Genomic DNA, 24,043 nt, shown 5'->3' on the forward strand with positions numbered 1-24,043 from the left:
GCAATGTAGACGATCATTTACAGAAGCTATCAAATTTTCAGATTTTCTGTTAAGGACATATTATATACATAAACTGTATATGGTTATCTATATATAATTTTTATATCTATTTAAGAAAATATAGTATTGATAAAGATGCCGATTTTTTTAATTCATGATCATCACTTATTACTTCACTTTAGTACCATTTTGGCACTGGTGCTCCAATAACGGAGGAATATAATTTGGAAAAAAATCGTTTTGTTCCAAATTTCGATTTTTATGTTGACCAGAGTTTTTGAATTTCACCGGTGTCAACATCAATGACCTGGATAAACTTTTCTTTCTTTTGGATTATTTAAGGAGAAACAATAAATATAATTACCATAATTCAGGTAAGTAATCACTTCTTAACATATTTAAAACATTTACGTGACTGGTCAAATCAGAATTAAAAATTTTTTCATGCTACGCGTGTTTGGCCTATCGCGATATGACCTCGGGTGGCACATTGATAGTAAAAAGAAAATATCAGAACAGCAAATGTAAATAGTGAATAAAGCCTCCGAGGTCATATGTTATAGGACTAGGGTGTGTTATTAAAATTATAAAGAAAGAAAAGAGGTGCATGGTGATTAATTACCCTATCGTGTGGGTCAGGAGAACATTAATTTCGGCCAATCAGATCGCTTCTTTCATTTCACTACAAGTTAATAAAGTTTATCGGAACTCCTCGGTGCTTACAGGTAATAGTAATGCGATGAGAACAACAACAACATGGAAGCACCCAGTGCAGAATCTTCGTCTAATTTGACCGAATTTGTAGAGAATTTATGTGTCATTTGTGGGTTTTTGTTTATACAGAAAGAAACAAAAAGCGACGGCATTGTAATAACTAATAAATTTCTTCATCGAAAATTGAAATTGACCTCAGAACGTTTTTGCGAGATAGAAAAGGTAGTTGGAAATTTGCAAAGGAAAAAGAAAGATGATAACGGTGTCTGTCTAAAGTGTTATAGAGCAGTCGAAAGAGTGTTGCGATTAGAAAAGGAAGCAAAAAAGACGAGGGCTCGATTATTAAAATCAATAGAAACGGTTGAGCAATCAAGTAAACAAAGTGACACTGTACGTTCACCGAGAGACACCTCAAACCGAGTAGAAAAAAATGACACATGTAAGGAGGCTTTTTCATTTAATGAACTTACTAACTTAGCAAAGTATGTACACATTGCTGCAAAACCCTCTACAATTAATAATTGTGATCAAAATGTATCAAAAAAAGCTGAGAGTACAGAGACTGTTGGTCGCTCACTGGGACTTGAACAAGCTGATAACACAGTCACAGAGACTGTTGGTCACTCACTGGGACTTGAACAAGCTGATAACACAGTCACAGAGACTGTTGGTCGCTCACTGGGACTTGAACAAGCTGATAACACAGTCACAGAGACTGTTGGTCGCTCACTGGGACTTGAACAAGCTGATAATACAGAGACTTTTGGTTGCTCACTGAGACTTGAACAAGCTGATCATATAGACAATGTTGTTTGCTCACTGGGACCTGAACAAGCTGATAATATAGATAATAATAGTTGCTCACTGGGACTCGAACAAGCTGATAATATACAGACTGTTGGTCACTCACTGGAACTTGATCAACAAGCTGATAATATAGACAATGTTGGTCGCTCACTGGGACTTGAACAAGCTGATGATATGTATACAGAGACGGTTAGTTGCTCACTTGGACTTGAACAAGCTGATACATGTAGTTCAGAGACCGTTGGTTGTTCTCTGGGACCTACAAGAGGTACTGATGACAGTAATCAGGTAATGAATGGGAAAGTGAGGTAAACTTATTTTGCATGTACTTTTACTCGACATTCTCCAAAAGTATGACTTGCGTCTTATTTTTTCTTGACAAATTCTCATTTACATTAAATTTGTATGAAATTTACTGGACATATTCTTGACATTCTGAATAAGGTCTTAAAATTTCTTGACATTAGGGAGCTACCATTTGATTTTTATGGGGGGGGGGGGGCTAGGATGAAAAATTTTGTCCTGCATTTTTTTTTAGCTGTAATCTCTGTCCTGCCTTTTTATTTTTCACTCTAATCGGTCCTGCTTTTTTTTTTTTTAGTTTATCCTGACTTTTTTTACCTGAATTGTAGTCCTGACTTTTTTTTTGCAAGTGTCACATCCTGCCTTTTTTTTTAACTCAAAACTCCTGTCCTGCCTATTTTTTTTCAAATTTCATCCTAGCCCCCCCCCCCCCCCCATAAAATCAAATGGTAGCTCCCTTAGACAAATTCTTGACATTTGAATACTGTCTTCAAATTTCTTGACATATTCTCGACATTCTTATTTTTTCTCAGTATGGCTTGACATATTCTGAACATTTGGAATTGGGTCTTGATTTTACTTGTCAGGTCTGTCTCAGCTCTACAAATCATGACCAATATTCATGATATAACTTTAAACTTGATTTCTCTTTATATGATATACTGTTGTTTCAAGTTACACTTCTTACAACAAAAATAAAAGTTTGGGCATGTAAAATAATTTAAAATTTGAGTATTTAAATATTTTTACAAATGTAAATATGGCTATGAAATCTAAAGGATGAATTAATTTAAATGTGGGTTTTTAAATAATTACAAATTTTGATTCCTAAATCTTATAAATTAAATGATTAAAACCAATCATACTGTAGACATATTTCATTCAACATTCATAATATATTCATTGATATTCAATGTTTATATGGTAAATAATTATTGTACCAAAATGTGGTTTATATAAATAGCAAATCATTCATTTAACAGAAGAAAAAATTGTGTAATGTCATCTGGACAGGATGTTCCCCATAAAATTAAGGTATTACACCCCTGCAGAGTACACACAACTGTCAAATAGAAATTACTGCTTTACCTGTAGTGTAATCAGCCATACATCTTTTCAGTTGACTGACCATGCCACAACAATATAAAAAGTTTGTTGATAGATGAAAATCATCATTTTGATGATAAAAAAAAAAAAAAATGAATTAAAATGAATTTTCTTCATCAAAATTACAAATTAAAATGAAGTTAATTATTCTAACATGAAAGCAAATTGAATAATTCACAAAGATTAAAAGAAAATTATTATCTACTCCAGGAATAATAAGTATGTCCACATTTCAGGTGAAATTTTAACTGTTTAGATAGTGTCAAGACATATATTTATATATATATAAGACTGTCAAAAATGTGTCGAGACATATTCAGACATTATTAAGAATGTCAAGAATATGTCAAGACAGATCGAGACAAATTTAAGACGGTCAAGAATTGGTCCAGACTTAAATCAAGACTCTTATCAGATGATACAGGAAGTGTCGAGAAATTTTAAGACAATGTTCATACTGCCAAGACACTTGTCAAGAAAAATCAAGAACCTAAAATATCATGAATATTAGACAAATACATACTATGTCAAGAATTTTTTAAAATTATTCAGACAAATTAAGAATGTCGAGTAAAAATTCATGCAAATTCAGTAAATTTTTTTTGCAATTCCCACAAAAAGTCTCAAGTTTTGAAATGTAAAAACAATTTGCCTTTAATTGATTATTTTTCCCAACTTGCCTCATATTTTTTATATATTCTATTACAATGTATTAGAGCAAATTAAAGAAATCCTAAGCATAATTAAGAAAAGAATATGGCTAAGTATTCAGTATAGTGTTGTTAGTGTGTGACAACATGTATGATTTTAAAAGTAGCTGTTTCAATCTTAATAACATGATTTTCTGAAAGGAGAATGATTCTAGTTTAGGGTTTTACATGTAAAAAGATAGTTATTTAGTCAGAAAACATAAAATTAGACCTAAATAGCATGTTGGACAGAGGTTATGTTGGACGTAACAGGACATTGAAAAATTGAATATTTTCCTTTTATATGAAGGCCTAGTTAATAAATATATCAATTTTTCTCTGACAGTTCATGAGATCTTCAATTAAAGTATATCATTTTGTTAAATTTTTCAAAAACTAACTTATAAGTTGGAAAAATCTTAAAATATGTCGGACAAACGGGGACATTTTTGGATGAGAATTTGTTCCATTTGCATCATTGAAAGTCAAAAACAAAATCAAAACTATGCTGTTTATACTAATATCTACAGCTGGTGTTCCTCAGCAAGAGGTAAAATGGTTCATTATTAAATAAATGGATAAAACAAAACCATAAAAAACTGTAGGACAAACATAGGACAGATTATATTCCCTGTCGGACAAACATAGGACAGAATTCATTAATTTACTGATCCTAATGGGAATTTAAAAATGGGCACCTCTTAAGAAGAGACTAGGAAGGGTCTGAGAACTATTTTTTAGTTTATGTGGACTTGTTAGTTGTTAACAAGGTTCTTTTTACTTTTAAAAAGCTGTTACGTCCGACATTAGAAGATTTTGTCCTACGGTTCGTCCAACAGAAAATTAATGGACTCTTGTTACGTCCTAATTTTCAAAATTATGTCAAATTTAGACTGTCAACAGTTTAAAACCTCTTTATTTTTCATTTATATGGTAGTATTTAAGGTTAAGTAATTGTCAAAGTAGAAGCGAAATTGATTCTGTGACTTGTGGTAGCCATTTTAGAGAATATCTTGGATGTTGGACGTAACATTTTTTTGGACAAATGTTGGATGTAACTTCCATCTCTTGGTTGGACAGAAAGAGTGTTCACCCCTTTAATGTCGTTGACCTCAAGTAAAAAGGAACAGTTGACAGCAATACCGTATGCACATTGCGATTGTAGTAAAATTTGTTGTCATAAACATTAAAAAAAACTTAAACTGAGTTGGCAACTTGCAAATGAAAATTGAAATGTTCGCCCGTAACGGTTGGACAGAATTTTCAAGAGTAAACTTTAATGACAATTCCTGAAAAAAATAAAACTTTCTGCTGTAACTTCATGATGAATTATCACATTTTAGTTAATAAGCTCAAGCCTCAAGATATTTTGTGCATTTAATTGCCCTCTATTGTTACATAACTTATATTTCATTTTCACATAGGAAGAAGACAGAAAATGTTAGTCCAACAACATGACCATTTAAAATTGTTTTTAATCCTTATTTTTCGATGATTTTTCATGTTTTAGTGTCCTTAACCTTGCCAACCCTATTGTTTTACCTGAAAATCCTTTTTACCTAGTTGCCATTCATACAAAAAGGTTAATAAAACAATTTTGATTTTGGGTCATTCGACCATGTCACAAAATAAGCATGCAAAAAATAGGGAATTCAACACTTCATTTATAAAATACTTTATTCAACAATAAACTTTTCATATGAGACTGTTTATATTATCTCTTCATCATGCAGTGAATTGATTAGCTACCTGCATTAAAACTCAAAATAATTTAAAATATGAAAAAAATGCATTTTTCTGGGACACCCATTGAAACAGCACTTTACTGAATACTTAGCCATATAGGATGACTTTTTCATTTGTTATATATAAGTAAAAAAATCTGAATGTCTAAGGCATGAGGGACATATAACTTAGCCAATATTTTTTTTTACCTACATTGTAGATACAAGTAAATAAAATTCATAAATTGTATAAGTATAATTCTGCAAATTTACTTATATAAGTATATCAAAATTTACTTCTTCAAGTAAACATGGTAAACAAAAATTACTTGTACAAGTAGGACCCCTGACTGACTTACCAATGTCATGATTTGTCATCCTAGAGGTCTCAAATTTTTATCCTTATCAAAATTTTCCGGAAAAATTAACATGTTTTGTCAAATCAGTAAATTTTAAAGAAAGTGTACAAGTACAAATGTACATGTACCTTTTATGGTCATGTACATGTTGTACTAAAAATTAGCGTTCATGGCATATAATGGCAAGAACTTTTTATACCATTATTCTACATGAAGGTGCGTACCCCCATTATGACCCTCTTGAGACAACTATCCACAAGAGACCAAATTGCATTATATTTTGGCTAAAGTTCTGGTAAGTTTGGGAATAACAAGGTGCAAATAACTGAAATACAATATTGTATTGGCACAAACTCATAATATAATTAAAAACCACTATTGTTCAGAAAAACATTGAGGGTCTTTCCACCCATAAAGATCTAGGAGTTACGCCCCTTTGAACTTATTTGCTTCAATGTACTTCTGCAACAGTTTGTCATCTCAACTCCTCTGAAACCACACAACAGAATTTCATGAAATTTTGTAGATAATAAGGACATACTATGTTGATGTGCATATTGACAGGAAATTATTATTCAATATTTTTTCTTATACAATTTTTTTTTCTTACACTTATTTAATTTCTCCAATGACAATGTGGGGACGTGGGGTATGTGAGTGTGCTCACTAAGGTTCTTTAATTTGATATGAAAATATTAAAACTCGGTTTAAGGGTGAATAACTCTCATATGGATATATACATTTGTATCTCCATAACGCTTCCGCGTAAACTGAATTCAACATCCTTAAGTTAATATAGCATGTATAGAGAGCATAATTTGGTAAACTTAATTTGTCGCAATCTTTTATTGGATGCGTAGTAGTGGCCACAACAAAACAGGGTTCTTACTAAGGCGAGTCCATGAGTCCTGGACTTGTGAGAATCTGTCTGGACTCACCATTTTCAAAACCTTTTATAGCTGACTATGCCGTATGGGCTTTGCTCATTGTTGAAGGCTGTACAGTGACCTATAGCAGTGTATAGTTGTTAATGCCTGTGTCATTTTGGTCTCTTGTGGACAGTTGTCTCATTGGCAATCATACCACATCTTCTTTTTTATAGAGTCCAAAGATGCGTCAAGATTGAAATATTTGTATAATCTGAACACAAATGTCATCATTTTATAGCAATATTTTAAAAAGAAATCTGAGTTTTTTCATTGCTCAATTAAAGGTAATGTAGACTAAAATGATAAATTATATTGCAAATTTTGCAATAGAATATCTTCAAAAATCCTTAGCGAGAACCCTGAAAAATAGTGCTTGGGGAGATAACTCTTCCAAGAAAAAGTGTTCTGTTTAAAACACAGTCAGTTTTATAAGCATATAAACTGTTTAATATGATCATTTACCAAATATCTAAGCGACATCTTATGAAATAATATCATGATAATCATGATAATACTGTGAAAGAAAAAAAGATAATCAAAACAAAAGCAATTGGTCTTTTCACGGAAAATGGAGTGACCAAATTAACCATTAATGATTTGATACAAAACATCTAAATTATAAAAATTATGCTACATTGTGTAAGTCAAGAAGAGCATAAGTTAAGGAACATAATTATAAGATATATCATATGATAGCTAGGTTAAGGAGCTTCTTTTCGAGATTGTTTCATTATTTGAAATGGTGAGAATTTAAGGGTGATACTGACTTTTACTTACCATGCTTACATTTGAGTTTTTGCATTGGTATTATATCTCAGTCACAAACCAAAGAAAAGTAATCTAGAACCGCTTTAATTTAAGCTTGTTTTTAAAGTGATAAAGATCTTTTATGAGCATGAAAAATTCCTAAACCTCACCTAGGTACATCTCAAAAGGGCATATCCATTAAAAAAAAATAAATGATAATATACAATGTAGTCAAAAATATATAAATTGATTTTAGACAATACATTCTGACATTTAGGTGTCACACCACCAATTTCTTCCTCAAATCATGCAAATTTAGAACATATGTGAAAAGAAACTGTAGGACAAAAAATAATGCATTTGATTTCATAATGTTTACTTAAAGGGAAATTCCGCGATTTTTCACTTATCATCTAATTATGTTCATCTTAACATAAAAAACACATTTGCAAAGTTTTAAATTTATATTCCTTCTAATAACGGAGAAAATCAAGTATTTGTAACTTTTTTGGTTGAATTCTCGAGTGGGTCGTGACGTATTAGCCCGATTTATTGAATTCTGGGAAAAAATAAAATCTGTTTAACTCTTATAGCTTATCGACAATATACGTAATTAAAAGCGCACAGCTGACGAATGGTCGAAGTTATTAACCACAATATAAGAATGAACGAAAATGAATATGCATATACCGTTTTGTATTGATTGAATTAAACTCCTATAAAATTATCTCTAGTAAATGTTTTTGAATAAATTTAATTAATTATTGTTGAGATTTTTTTCATAAAATATTTATTGAACATTTTTACTGATATTGAACTGAAAATATTTCAGTTCTATTTACCGTTATTGTTTTGATAATCATTTCAATGCAACTAATGTGTGAGCAGAGTGTGTATATTATTTTGTAAAGGTCACTGTATATTTCTCGGCTTGAGGTCAATTCGTTTACCTTGTAGCTATTTAGCCGCAGGTGTGAGTTCAAGCGTACACAGGTATAAATGTTGTTATTTGGAAAGGATAAACAGAAAGGATTAGAAAGAGTATGCTGTCACGATGTTAATACACTAAGATTTAATACACGATGAGAATAAAGATACAATAATTAAATTGTGTAAATTAATTGAAAATAAAATTCAGATTCGTAATTCCGAAAGTGTATAAAAATAAAAGGAAACAATTTTTGATTACTTTCTTAGCGGCAATTGGCGTAAAGATTCAAATATGAAGCAAAAAATAGTAGTTTTAATCTTTTATAAAAACTAAATGCAATATTACCCAATTTGATATACCATTGTACATCTGTTTGATATCATTGACTTTACCGGAATTTCTTAACTTGTATTCAAATCTGGCTGTGTTTAAATGCTAATAAAACTATTGCAATTTTAAAGTTTTTAATTGACAAAAAAATACAACATACAACATGCATGATTTTTTTTTAGTTTCTTTTTAACATTTTATTCTTACATAATTAAATTCATTTGACAATCATTTACACGAACTTTTTGTGAAAAGAATATCAATTATCTAAGCTAAGGCATTATTTCTTTTGAGGATTTTTGAGGATTTTTTTTAAAATTCTATGATAATATTTGTGCAATGTTGAACATGATAGCCGTCATTAATCCAAATAAGTAATACAGTAGTTGTAATAAAAGTTATATTTTAGTCATGCATAACTGATATTGACGAATTTATAATAGTTCGTCCATACATCGTTGTTCTTGAAACAATCATTATTAGTATACATGTAAGTTTCCTGACGTATAAGAGCCATTGAGGATGACCTCCAGAGAAATCAGACTAGTGGCGTTTCGTTCGTTTGTTTGTTGGGAAAGGAGAGGAAATGCAACGACAGAATTACCATACAAGCATTTATAGTCAACACAATCAGAAAGAGTTCCCATCGTTAGACGGGGAATATGAAGGCTTCCAAGAATGAACAAGTGACATGTCTAACTCTGAACAGTTAGAAAACAGACTATCGACATCGACCGCTTGTTCTTAATATTTGAAACTGTATGCATATATATACGTATACGTTTATGATATATATAGTGATGAGTTCTTGCGTCTGACAAAAACTAAATTCCTTCATGGTTATATCTTGCCATACGTTTATATTGGTTTGTAAGGTGATTACTCACAATCGTTATTTGAAAATCCTGTTTGTGAGATGTAGATTCATTTCAATACAGAAATTTCGTCTATATATTTGACAAGTGTATAACACGGAGAAGCTCTGATGGTCCATTACTCCCATTTTGTTTGGGTGTGAACCATCGATGTTTACAGCAATATCACAGAATAAGATGATGATGGTAGAAAGAACTATGGGCGTCATGTGGCAAATATTACATGCATATCGGACAATGAGTTGTCAATCTGTATGAAAAGATTTCCAATACAACCATATTATTGAGAAGGAATGTTTACATGCTATACTCTCGTACTAGTATTACAGGGTTCTTGTGGCGTTCACCTTAGACACACATCTTTTTAACGATGTTTAAAAAAAAGACAGAACCAATTTAATGTCATATTTCCCTATTTTTTAAATATAACTAAAAGTCTTTTATCTGACAAGAATACCCCTATTTAGCGAACAAGTAATTTATTCTTTTTTCTGTTATTGAATACCAAGAAAGAAAATAAATCCCGAAATTAATTTGAAACTTTGATACTCAAAAGTTTCCCAGCAAAATATTCACATTCCCTGGGGATAATTAGTGTTCGTCCAGTGGCATATACAACAATTGTGATGACGAATTACTTCCTTTGTTCGAGAACAATCTTATTGAAATATAAATCTGTGATTTTACTAGGTCCACAGCTTCAATGAACCAAAGCAAAAGTTATACATCGACCTGTATTTAAATCAAATTGGTTCTCTTCTTCTTCTGGTATACAATAGTCTATCGACATTCGATGTTTACATACTGTTGGCATACGTGGACTAGTCTATTTACAACACTTTTACCCCTATTTATTCAAAGTATATGTTTTTTTCTTATGTTCAATGTATACATGTATATATTTTAAATTGCGCTATAGTTCCGTAACTTTCTATCCAGTCGTATAAACGAATCGTCGGCAAGTGCGTACATTTTTTTAAATCAATATTTCTGGTCTGTTCCAATCTGTAATTCACTATTGACAATGACTATATATTACATTTTCCCAAATTCACCCTTGGAAAAAATATTTAAATAGATTTTAATTTCATCAAATCTTATTTTTTGGGTATTATTTATATGTTTATGAATTATATTCCTTACACCAGAAATGTTATTTATAAACAAGCGTATGAGTTTAGTAATGACAAGTAAGACAGAGTTGTATATTATTCATCTGATAGTTCAAAATGGAAAGTTATAAGTTATAAGTTATCAGCCGTGTACACTGATCAATACCTGCAGAAGTGAAACGATGCATGAACTTGCAAGCCCGACAGGAAATCGCTTGCCGTGAATACCTGGACGTGTCACCTCACACCCCTCACAATACCTTTGGAAGTAATACCTTTAGCCATGCTGGTGATCAGATGAGGGAAGATCAAAATATATTTGTTTATTACTTTAAAGAATTATGAACAAATTAGATTTTCGAAAACAATTTTCACGGAACACTTATTTATGATTTCAACTTTGACTTTTCACCTAATTCCAATATCAATAGTTTAAAAACAACAGACCATGGTAATTTAAAAAAAGTAAGAATATTTTTCGTATCAAGTTAGTTAGTCGGATAAAACAACCGTACGATTGACAAGATATCGACACGCAATTACGACTACATCGGTTACTGTTGTTTTGTTTCTTTGTGGTTTATAGACATATCGTTTTTGTTAATCGGGAAAGAAGACAAAATGGCGGATCGCAGAGAATTGATACTCTAAATTTAAAATCGATGGTGATCGCTTATCTAGCGGAATAAAACTTTAATATCTATGAATTTGAGCATTTTTATACAGAATGAACATAATATCAATTTTTGATTTTTTTGCGAAGTTTCCCTTTAAACTAACCAACAAATTGGCAGAAATGAAACTTTTGGTGAAAGAGAAATATATTAAGGCCATTTTGAGCTAAAATTTACTTGTTTATGAGTTTGCATTCAAAATTGAGGATTAATGCACTCCAGAGTATACTAATTTAAGATTTCCAGAAAACCAGGGGTTATTTTTAGTGGTACCTCTATTCGGAAGACCTTTTCTTTTTTATATGATTTTAAACATCTATTGAAAATTGGCATGTAGAAAGCTGATACATGTACGATTCAGGATATACCTGGTTTCTATGAAGTTAAACAAAAAGGTGAAATATTTAGAAAGCTGTGAAAATTTCAAAATTTGGTTGAACAGATATAGGGATTTTTAATTGGTGGACAGTGATCACCTTCATTAATTATAAATAATACATTATAATATGATTTAATTTATGTAACATTTATGAAAATATATTTTAAAAATAAATTGTAAGAATGCAAGATTGGTAAAAGAAAGATAACTCAAATCTATATTATACTGCAATCAGCTATTTTACTATACAGATAAAGCTATACGTATAAACGTTAGCTTTATACGTCAATGACCTCAACTCACCTATAAGCCCCGCCTACTTACGTCACGTCACAACCATGACAACGTATAGTAACAATGCTCAAACTTTTATAAATTTAAACTTGTTATGTCTTCAAATTGGTAATTTATATATACCATGATTTATCAAATGTTATTAATTGGAGTTCATTTTCCCTTTTTCCTTAAAATGTCAATTTTGTACCGCCTGGACTACGCTCAAAGGGAAATACCCCAAAATGGTACCCCAAGAGGGAAATTTTAAACATTTTTTTTATTGATTTCAGTATAATAACAATATACGTATAGTGTCTTGAAATATGAAAATTATTTGTATTCGGCACGAAGCGGGAAAATGCTTGGTAGAACCTCGCATTTACCCCGTTTGTAAGCCTCATACAAATAAATTTCATATTTCAAGACACTTATACATATATTGTCTAATTATGTCACTAAAATTAAACCTGCAAATTACAAATTGTCTAATGATTGATTTTTTCTTAAAAAACCTTCTGATTTGTAAATTGATGAAAAAAACACAATTCTATCAGTCAGGGGTACTTAAACAAGTATAAATCTTTGTTTGCTTGCATTGAAAGTTAAAGAAGTAAATAATAATATACTTATATCAGTTATTGTTTTTTACAATCCCACAAATCACAAGTTTTTAGATGTAAAATCTTCCCTTTTACAATTTTTCTCAGGTTAGCTCATAATTAATTTATTTATTAAAGTACAATGTTTTATTCCAATAATTCAACATAGAAACTTATTGACCTTTAGTAATTGTGCAAGCTAGACTTAAAAAAATGCACCTAAGGGGCTTGTAAAAGATCAGTGTTCTGAACATGCTGAAGATAACAGATAAATGAGATTTTTATGGTCTATGAAATCACACGTAAATGATTTAACAGTAAAGACATCTGCAAAGGAATTAGACAATTAAAAATTCTATAAAAGCAAAGAAGTCCTTAGAATTGTATAAGTAAAAAAATCTGAATGTCTAGCTATATATACAGATATTGGGACATGCATGTAACTTATTAATAGGCAAAAAAATAATTTACCAATACAAGTAAATAAAATACACTTGTATAAGTATCCTGCAAATTTACTTACAAATGTATATACATATATTTATATTTACTTCTTCAAAAAAAATAAAAATTACTTGTACAAGTAATACTCCTGACTGTCTGTTCAAGCAAACAAATATACCTGTTGTATGCTGATTTAGATTTTCCCCATACCTTAATTCTAGTGTTATATTTTGAACAAAATAATTTGATTGAAATTAGCGTTGAAGAACTTGGCAAAATTGTGAGCCAAAATCTTTTTCTGACACCGACAAAAAACCATAACCCCCCCCCCCTTGAAGTTAAATGTTATTTTCCATTACTTAATAAAATTGAGAAAGGAAATGGGGAATGTGTCAAAGCGACAACAACCTGACCATAGAGCAGACAACAGCCGAAGGCCACCAATGGGTCTTCAATATAGTGAGGAACTCCCGCACCCGTAAGTGTCCTTCAGCTGGCCCCTTAAGAAATATGTATACTTAAGTACAGTGATAATGGACGTCATAATAAACTCTGAATTATACACAAGAAACTAAAATTAAAAATCATACAAGACTAACAATGGCTAGAGGCTCCTGACTTGGGACAGGCACAAAATTGCGGCGGGGTTAAACATGTTTATGAGATCTCAACCCTCCCCCTATACCTCTAGTCAATGTAGAAAAGTAAACGCATAACAATACGCACATTAAAATTCAGTTCAAGATAAGTCTGAGTACAAATGTTATTGCATATATATACATGTACTGTTACAATGTATATATATATATATGTATATATGTACACACTGAAAGAGAACATATTATTAGTGTCAGCAACTTTTGATAATAGAACTTCTTTCCATTAACACAAGAATTATTAAATGTACATGTAATTGTTTTTTTTTTTTTTATTTCAGACATTTATTTCTAAAAGCAGAAAAAGAGAAAGAAAAGTGGACATCAGACTGAATAATACAAGGACCAACAGAAAAAAAGATAAAAAAGTCAAATCTGTCCCTGCAGAGAATTTAACCAATCAAGATTCAAATCAAGATGTCACATGTTCTCAAGGTATAACTCATGTCCTTAAAAGAAAATTAAGGGGGTGGGAGTGGATGGAATAACAATCCTAGCATGGTTGACTTGATAAATTTTTCAGGACTTTTATCACAAGATAAAGTAAAATATAATGCATTAGACGGGGGCAAAATTCGAACATTGAATTTTAACCCAAGTATACTGCTCCAAAAGTTTGTCATTGCAACTTGCATTACTCCTGAATTTCAAAATTTCAATTAAGGACAAACTATTTGTAGATGTGTATTTCAACAATAATTCTATTAGTAACACAGTATGGATTTGTTCTGAAACAGGAATTTATCTGGTCAATAAATTTCAAGGCTGAGACAAAGTTTAACTCGATTTGAATTTTATTGACCCAATAAATTTCTTATTAGGACAATTGTACACTGTCTAACTTATTTATCCTGATTTTGTTATCACACCACACATTTATTGTTTTTTTGAAAATAGTATTAAAATAGTATTAAACCTATCAATTATAAGGACAATATCAACCAAATATATTTCGATATTTTTTCTAAAACTGTGATGAATGCAAAATATTTAGACTTATTATACGACCACAAACAAATTTTTTAGCGTTGTAAAATGCTATCATGGCGTCGTCGTCTGTGTTGTCATCTTCGTCTGCGTTGTCGCCTGAAAACACATTTAGTTTTTGGACAATAACTATAGTATTAGTGAATGGATCTTTCTAAACTTTTACCGGAAGGTTCATTACTACTAAAGGAAGGTTGGGATTGATTTTTTGGGTTATGGTCCCCATAGTTTTGAAATTAGGGGCCAAAAAGGGGGCCCAAAAATAAGCATTTTTGTAGTTTTCAAACAACAACTTGTGTTTAAGTGTATGAATATCTCTGAAATTATACCACAAGTTTACATACCATGAAGGGATAGTTATTATTGGTTTTGGGGGTTATGGTCCCAATAGTTAGGAATAAGGGGCCAAGAAAGGGGGCCCAAAATAAGCATTTTTGTAGTTTTCAAACAATAACTTGTGTTTAAGTGTATGAATCTCTCTGAAATTATACCACAAGTTTCCATACAATAAAGGGATAGTTAGTACTGACTTTGTGGGTTATGGTTCCAATAGTTTAGGAATTAGGGGCCAAAAAGTTGGCCCAAAATAAGCATTTTTGTAGTTTTCAAACAATAACTTGTGTTTAGACAATTTAAAAGCAGTGTAAGGGAGGTAATTGAAAAACATTTAACATACAATATTGGGTATGTTCGTATTAACCTTCCTTACACTACTTGTAAATAATGTATAACCCTCATGAACCATAATTTCTGAATATTAGCTGAATGTGGCTGAAATTTTCTGAATTTTGGCTGAAATGTGTCTTAGAACAAATCAGGTGTCTGAATCCTGTCTGACCTGTTTATTGATGGTGTCTGAATATTGTCTTATAGTTCTGAATTTTGTCTGAATACTTCTTATTTAGTCAGAAAAAGTTTCAGACATATTCAGAACTTCTGAATACTGTCTTATTTGTCTGAATTATTAAGAAACAGCAGTAAGATCAATTCAGAAACCAAAAATTAATTAAATGCACCCCTAAATATCTGAATATTGTCTGAATTATTCTTAATCATTCAGATATTATGTCAGACAAAATTCAGAAAATTGGAAATAAGTAAATTCTAATATATAGATCTGAATATTGTCTGAATTTTTTAAAATCATTCAGAAGTTATGTCAGACAAAAGTCAGAAAACTGGAAATAAGTAAATTATAATCTCATAGAAATGAATATTGTCTGAAGTTTTCTAAATCATTCAGAAGATAGACAAAATTCAGAAAACTAGAAATAAGTCATAGATCTGAATTACACTGAGTTATTTAATTTTAACACATAAATGGAAACATAAAAAATAATTCTTCAAAAGTCTGAATGTTATGTGAATAAGTTTCACCAACAAAACTACATAAAATAAAATATTTTGAAAATGTACAAATAACAGCAAGAATTAATTTCCCTGATTACAAAAATTTTGAAATCCTTCATCTGGCTCATCAACATAAAAGTGCAAGAATCTTACAGTGTTTTCCCAAGGCAATATAGCTACTGACCTTATTTTTGAGGTGGGATAGGAGGGGTCCTAATCCCGAAATCCCGGACTTAAAAAACGAAATCCCATAATCCCGACGTCCCGAAATCCCCTAAAAAGAATTCCCTAATCCCGAAAGAGTGAATCCCGAAATCCTGAGCTTAAAAACACCCGATCCCGGGGTAATAATAATCCCCTCTATTTTTCATCTAACATTTTGGGATGACCGTGAATGCAGTTACAGTCATCAGTTTAAACCCATTGATATATAACTATGAAATACTTTGGAGAACCAAGTGTACATAATAAAAAAACTCATGAGTAGTTTGATCATTTAGTGATGAAAAACTGAACAAACACTTGTTCACTTTAAAATATTGTGTTTTTGAAAATTAAAGCAGTATTGCTTTATTATCATTAAGATATTGGATATACTGGTGCATGGGCATTAATTTTGGCAGAAAAGGTACTTATATTAAATTCTAACAGTTATTATCAGTACAATTTATTTGTACCTAGTCCAAATAATTATGACGTTTTGAAAGGCTATTTAATTTTAGCTTTGACACCTTTTGCAGCAAGGTGCAAAGCCGACAATAAAATAACCATTCAGTGGGGAAATGTTTTTAATGCAACACCAGGAATTCATGTTTCTTATACATTAAAACTTCTCTAAATACAGTTCTCCCCCAATACCGGCTAAATCAAGGAGACCCGTACATTAAATGGTCATTTAACCTTACAAAACTGGCCATATGATTCCTTTCAATCGGATACTACGCAAGTGTCATTTTTGTATTTGAATAATTAAAATCATAATAATTCAACCTCATAAAACGGGCCTTGTCATCTTAATATCACTGATTAGTAATAACATTGTTATGTATCATAAAGACAGTAAACTGTGAGTACTGTTCAGCTTGTCAATTTATTTTCATTATCCCAATGTTTAACAAATAGTGATTACCGGCAATTTCCAGTGTTACATTGTACATGTTTACAAATTTCACATAATTATTAGGGAAAAATCGTTAGTGTATGGTGTTTTTTATTTTTTATTCCTGCAAAATAAAAAAAATAAATAAGATGAAATACAAGTTGTAGCAGTATTTTACAATAGAAATTATTCACAAAACTAAAATTCACAAAGGAAAACGTATATTTGAATAAGATCAAATACATTTTTAAATATTTCTCAAACACCCATATTAAGGGGAAGTTACTCTTCGAAATTTTAAATTTCAACTAACCAGCAAACCCTGCAAATCGGCCGTAATTTGTGACCTGACCGGCGGCATGTTTTGAGAAGTTTCACTGAAACACCGTTACGGGGACGAATCAATTTCGGGCCGATATGATATGGGGCGAGATTGACACCTTGACTGAAACGCACTGGCATACGTCATCAAAGATTACGCTGGATAAACAAAATGGAGAATCCAAACGCAAATGTTTTCAGATAAGTATTTTGATTGAACATATGATAATTGTAATTATTATAAAATGCAATTTGTTGAGGCACTATTATAAAACATTTAGGATTTAAATCTGAGAAAACATCAGAAAATTTTGGCAGACAATTAATGTAATGAATATATATATTGTTCAAAATTTGTTGTCACATTCATAAAACAAATAGTAACTAGGTTAATCTGCAGTCAATAACTTAAAAAATGCACTACCACTTTCTACATTAAATGTAGAAATTAAATTGGGTGAACATGGTGAACAAACTTAGTGAAAACTATAAGTCACCAATTTTATCTTCAAGGGATAAAAAGGGGGGGTCTTAATTTGAGTTTAGGCTTCCAATGTAAGATACAGTACAAATGCATAATGCAATAATGTTTCTATTGAATTTATTGCTTCATAACCTCAAGAACAATTGATTCTTTGTGGATATTTTTGTACTTTTAGGGGATTAAATATGAGCTGCCAGCAATGATATGAAACAGATTTTATGCAGACTCCATTTTAATACCTTTATTCAGCAATTCAAGTTTGAAGTACAGAGACAGCAAGTTTTAAATTACAGAAAGGAAGAGAAGTTTATATCTGACACATAATTTTTATATTAGTTAATCAGTTTGTGAGTGAGGTTTAAGCTGACCATAGTTACTGTTTTTATTCTTATGCAAACCATGCAGGCCATTTTTTTCATGGATAGGATGTTAAGAATGTTATTTATTTAAATATTTGAATATATTCAGATCAATCTATGATCAAAGCACTCACTATATTTTGTGTTTCTTAGAAAAAGTGATAAACCTTGGGCTTAATTGGAAGATCAAATCAGTTACAATGGGGTTTTGATTCCATTTCATGCTATCTTATTATGGCTGAATATGTCTTAATAAGGCTGAAGATTGGATGAATTTGTCTGAATAGTTCTTAATATGGTTGAATATTTCTGAATATATATATGAATATTTCTGAATATATATGAATATTTCTTAATGTCTGAATATTTCTTAATATATGTCTGAATATTTCTTAATATGTCTGAATATTTCTTAGTATTGCTGAAGATTGGAAGAATGTTGGCTGAAGATTTCTGAATATTGCTGAATATGTCTTAAAAAATGGCTGAATATTTCTTAATACAGCATCATTTAAACCATAAATTTTCTGAATATTTCTTAGTTTCTGAATATTTCTGTTTCTGAATACTGGCTGAATAGTCCGAAATCCAGTCAATATTCAGAAATAGACACAAATACAACATTCAGACCTATTCAGACGATTATTCAGATAGAATTCAGAAATAATTCAGACAATATTCAGCCACCAATTTTCCATGAGGGAAAGAAATGTCAGGTTTTGGGCTAATTGCCAAAAAAATGGGTGTGTGGTAGTTTTCAAATTTTTTCCCCCAAATTTTTCAAATTTTTGAAAAGTTTGAAGAAGAAATCTTTAATTGCACAATATTGTGCAATATATTTGTAAGATCTTGACATTTGTTTTGTGTAATAAACCCATATTATGTCAAAAATTTGATCACAATCCAAATTCAGAGCTGTATCAAGCTTGAATGTTTTAACATACTTGCCCCAACTGTTGAGGGTTTGACCTCTGCGGTGCTATAAAGCTGCGCCCGTCGGAGCACCTGGTTTATTGATTACGTCAATGGTATAAGGGAGATAATTGGAATTGACTTGATAAAAAATTGCACTGAAATTTATTAGGAAAATATCAGCCAATCAAATTACAAGGAATTACTCTTAATCAGGATAAGATATATTTACTACAAAAAACAATGTAGGAATTATGCACCTTTGTTGTGTGTCATGGTAGCCTGCTCGTCTCGTTGTTGGAGGCCACTGTTAGTGAGATTCTTTTCCCAGCTTTGTTATATGGAAGACTTTAAAATTTATATTTGCTGCTTCACAATGTTCACTACATATAGACAATGATAGAAGTAAGAGGGAAAGCTGGTTGGCTCACAGTCAGAATAAAAAAGAGCCTCTGGCCTGGTATGTTAGTCTTGTATGATTTTTCAATTTTAGTTTCTTGTGTATAATTCAGAGTTTAGTATGGCATCCATTATCACTGTACTAGTATAGATATTTGTCTACGGGCCAGCCTCCTGGTGTGGGAGTTTCTCGCTGCATTGGTGACCTTCTGCTGTTGTCTGTTCTATGATCGGGGTTGTTGTCTCTTTGACACATTCCTCATTTCCATTCTCAATTTTATATCTGTGTTGGGTGATACAATCATATTCATGTGAACTGTTACTTGGTCGTCAACATTATTTAATTGTGTATATATACATTTAAAATGCTATTACAATTTTAAAATCCTCCAACCATTTATCCAAGTTTAAATGAAAAGAAAAATGAAATAGGGACAAAATATACAATTTAAGGCAAATCAAACTCATAATTAGATGAAAACAAACTGATATTATGCTTTGGCAAAAAAGAATCAAAAGACAAACAACAGTATACAGTGAAACCTGCTAAAACCGAACCTCTTCGGGACTTACGATTTTGATCGGTTTTGGCTGATATTCGGTTTTATCAAGGATTTGTACAGTATATTATCAGGTTCATAACGCATCTATAATTTTATATGACGGTGCTTAAGAACATGTTCGGTTTATACAGGTTTTTCGTTTTTTAAAAACAGAATTCGGTTTAGCCAGGTTTCACTGTACTATAAGTTACATAGTCATGATGGTGTGTTAGTGACTTAATACCATATATATGGGGTCGATCAGTAAATTCCATATGTTGCTAATATCACAACAAAAAAACTGTGAAATGTTGCATTCATGAAGTTTTTTTTCATATAATAATATACATGTTTATTGCTTATCACTTGAATTTTTTTCCAGACACAGTTGATGATGATGATGATGATAGTAACCCGACTATGTACCTAGTAAAAACTGGACTGCCCAAAGGTGTTCCTGCTGATGAAATCCCCAAAACTAATTACCAATCTTTTAGATCAGCTTTTGAGCACAACTATTCCAAAAATGTAAAAGTATTACCCTGGGTTCAAGGAAAGCAGTTCATTTGTCCATATTGTTGTACTGATAAAACTGGAAGATCGTTTGATACAGAATATGAGCTCAATATGCACAAAATTACTCATACTGGTACGATGCCTCAAATTTGTCAATCATGCTGGAAATGCTTTGGAACAAAGGAAGAATTATTTAAACATAACTTTATAAACCATAATGATTTATATCGAAAGCAAATAGAAGCACAAAAAAATAAATATTATCACAAAATCATTCCTGTTGAGGATGGAACAAGTTTACAAGCAATTGTTTCTTTGAATAAGTTCAAGGAATTACAAACACAGAATGACATTCAGGTATTTTCTGGCGATCATGAAACAATAGAAATTCATATTAATGAAGAACTTGGATCTTCCACATTTCAGCCTTTGAATCAAGATGCAGTACATCTCAATGATAAATCATCAACACAACTAGAAACAGTGAGTCCTCCTTTTGATAATGATGCTTCAGAAAATTATATAAAGATAGAACCTGAATCACCAACAAGTTATCCTTTGAATCAAGATGCAGTACACACTAACAAAGGACAACAAAGACCCATTGAGGAATTTTCTTGTAGTTCTAATACAATAGAATCTCAAGTTGAGGAAACATCTGGATTACCCACAATGCATCCTTTGAACCAAGATGCAGTACACAATCGTGAAAGTGTTGAAGCATATAAACTTTCATATGATCATAAGTTGATAGAACCTCAATCACCCACATCTCTAAATTTGCATGAAAATGGAAAACATAATAATGACGTATTAAAAAAACACTTGAAAATGCAGAAACTTTCAAATCCTAATTCAATAGAATTTTGTATTAAGAAAAAACCTGAATCATACAAAATTTATCCTATAAAATTAGTTGCAGTTCATCCAAGTGGCAACAATAAATTTCAAACTAAATTAGAAACAAAGGAATTGTCTTGTCATTTAAATAGGATAGAAACTCAAATTAAGGAAAAATCTGGAGTAGAAACAGTTCATCATTTAAAACAAGATGCATTACACATTAAAGAAGGACATGAAACAAAAGAAGAAACACAGAAAAAATCTGAACGTAAAACAGTTTATCCTGTGGAATTAGTTGCAGTGCATACCAATGGTGGATTACAAGCCGTTGATCCTTTAAATCAAGATGCAGTACACAGGAATGAGGGATTTCAAACACACCAAGAAACACAGAAAATTGCTTCTGATCATGATAAAATTGAAGTGCACATTAAGGAAGAACCTGCTTGGCCTGAAGTTCATGTGATAGACCAAAATGCAGTACATATCAATGAAGGATTACAAAAACACCAAAAAATAAAAAACCTTTCTTGTTTTCCTAATACGAAAGAATCTGTAACTTTGGAAGAAACTGAATTACCAACAATGCATTCTTCGAAAAGAAATGCAATGCACAATTACGATAGAATACAAACACACCTAGAACCACAGAAACTCTCTTTAAATCATAATCAAGATAAAACAATTGGATTTTGTATAAAGGAAGAACCTGGATTACCCACAATTCATCCTTTGGAACAGGATGCAGTCGCTATTCCAGAAGCATCACAATTACAAGCTCAAGCTAGTGCAACTATTTTTGAACAGTTGCAAAAGGAACCATTGATTTCACACATGGACTGTTTTATATCACAAACAGAAGACAGTAACCATGGTAACTTACACGTTTGTTCAATATGTAACAAAGAGTTCAAATGTTTAAAAGGCCTGCAGTGGCATTTGTGCAAAAAGACCTATAAATGTGAAATATGCAATGCAGAATTTATAGCCGATTTTCTTTTACAAAAACACATGAAAAAACATAGCAATCAAATAATCTTTTTGTGTGGTATATGTAAAACTCCTTTTGATTCTAAAGTTGATAGAGATAACCATGCAAACTTGGTGCACGGAAAAAGAAAAAAATTTCAATGCAAACAGTGTTCGATAGATTTTCCAAACAAATACAGTAGAAAGAGACATAATAGGTTGATTCATACAGGTCAAATATTTTATTGTAAGCTTTGTGATAAGAATTTGGCGACAAAAAGTTCTTTAGAGAGACACAATGCTGAAAAGCATTCGGGGCTTGTGAAAAAAAATTTTGCATGTGAAATATGTCACAAGACTTTTTTGCGCAAAACTGGCCTTGTTAGACATATGGCAACTCACAAAAAGACTTAGTCATTTACTTGTTCAATATGCTCTCAAACATATGATTGTAAATATGATTTGTGGGAACATTACAAATTATGCAAGAAAGATGTATTTCAAGAATCAAGTTAATGTTGTACATGTATTTGATAAAAACCTATGTCATACATGTATGTCATATGTGATTAATACTATATGTATAGTAAAACAAAATATTTGTTATTTTGATTAAATATTTTAATTTGTATTACAATGTATTAGTTATAGAGAACCATTTCAGGTTTTTAAGGTGATTCTCAAATGTACATTCATTCCATAGATAAAGGATTATTCACTGACCTACTGCTTACAGTATCTGACTCGGAGATAATACTAAATCATGTAACTTTAACCTTGATCACTGACCCGTGAACTTTAGATGAGGTAGAGACAGGAAGATGGATTTCTTTCTGTCTTCATATATATTTATAAACATTAAAATATGTGGTATGATTGCCAATATTATGAGACAATTCTCCACAAAAGACAAAATGACACTGAAAATAACATAATTAAATACCAGTATAGGTTACTGTACGGCCTTCAACAACTACTTAAACTCATACCACATAGTCAGCTAAAAAGGCCTGAAATGACAAATGTGAAACGATTCAAACAAGAGAACTAACTGGCTGATTTATATACCAAATAATGTACGAAAAACAAGTATGATATACAGAAACAAATTACAACCAATGAAGTACATGCTCCTGATGTGGGAGGTATCATTCGTCCTTGACCTAATTATCATGGTTCGGTAGTCAAAAGTAAAATCACAAAAATACTGAACTCTAAGGTAAATCAAACACGGAGAGTCCCTAATCAAATGGGAAAATCAAAAGCTCAAATACATCAAGCGATTGCATGGATAACCACTGTCATATTCCTGACTTGGTACAGGTATTTTCTCGTGTAGAAAATGGTAATTTGAACCTGGTTTTAATGTTAAGTTTCAGTAGTTAGGTTCTCTCCTATAATTCTATATAATCTATAGCTATATAAGGCAACTATGTTTGGTGAATGGTATAATTGTTAGGTATACTTTTAAGTCGGTTTCATATGCTCTTGACCTCATTTTCGTGGTCAAATGCCCCCCCCCCTTTACGTCCCTTTTGTTTATTTATGGCCGTTCCCAGAGAGGAAAGGGCAGTAAATTGCACGCATAAAAAAGGAATCTGCAGAAA

General features: G+C 31.3%; 1 protein-coding gene across 1 annotated transcript; it reads left to right on the forward strand.

Annotated features, from left to right (window-relative positions):
* Positions 1 to 723: 723 nt before the first annotated feature.
* Positions 724 to 23,067, forward strand: LOC143076065 (uncharacterized). Its single transcript, XM_076251697.1, has 3 exons — positions 724 to 1,809; positions 13,937 to 14,090; positions 20,491 to 23,067. The coding sequence occupies exons 1-3, from the start codon at positions 757 to 759 to the stop codon at positions 22,848 to 22,850; spliced, it is 3,567 nt and encodes a 1,188-aa protein (XP_076107812.1). The 5' UTR covers positions 724 to 756; the 3' UTR covers positions 22,851 to 23,067.
* Positions 23,068 to 24,043: the final 976 nt, after the last annotated feature.

The sequence above is a fragment of the Mytilus galloprovincialis genome, chromosome 5, assembly GCF_965363235.1.
Source record: "Mytilus galloprovincialis chromosome 5, xbMytGall1.hap1.1, whole genome shotgun sequence".
Taxonomy (NCBI): Eukaryota; Metazoa; Mollusca; class Bivalvia; order Mytilida; family Mytilidae; genus Mytilus; species Mytilus galloprovincialis.

Bases quoted from the DNA above. Each gene is read 5' to 3' on its own strand.
- LOC143076065 (XM_076251697.1), top strand. From the start codon at position 757: ATGGAAGCACCCAGTGCAGAATCTTCGTCTAATTTGACCGAATTTGTA. The intron at 1,810-13,936 runs GTAATGAATGGG...TTTTTATTTCAG, and splicing joins GTACTGATGACAGTAATCAG to ACATTTATTTCTAAAAGCAG. The intron at 14,091-20,490 runs GTATAACTCATG...ATTTTTTTCCAG, and splicing joins AGATGTCACATGTTCTCAAG to ACACAGTTGATGATGATGAT.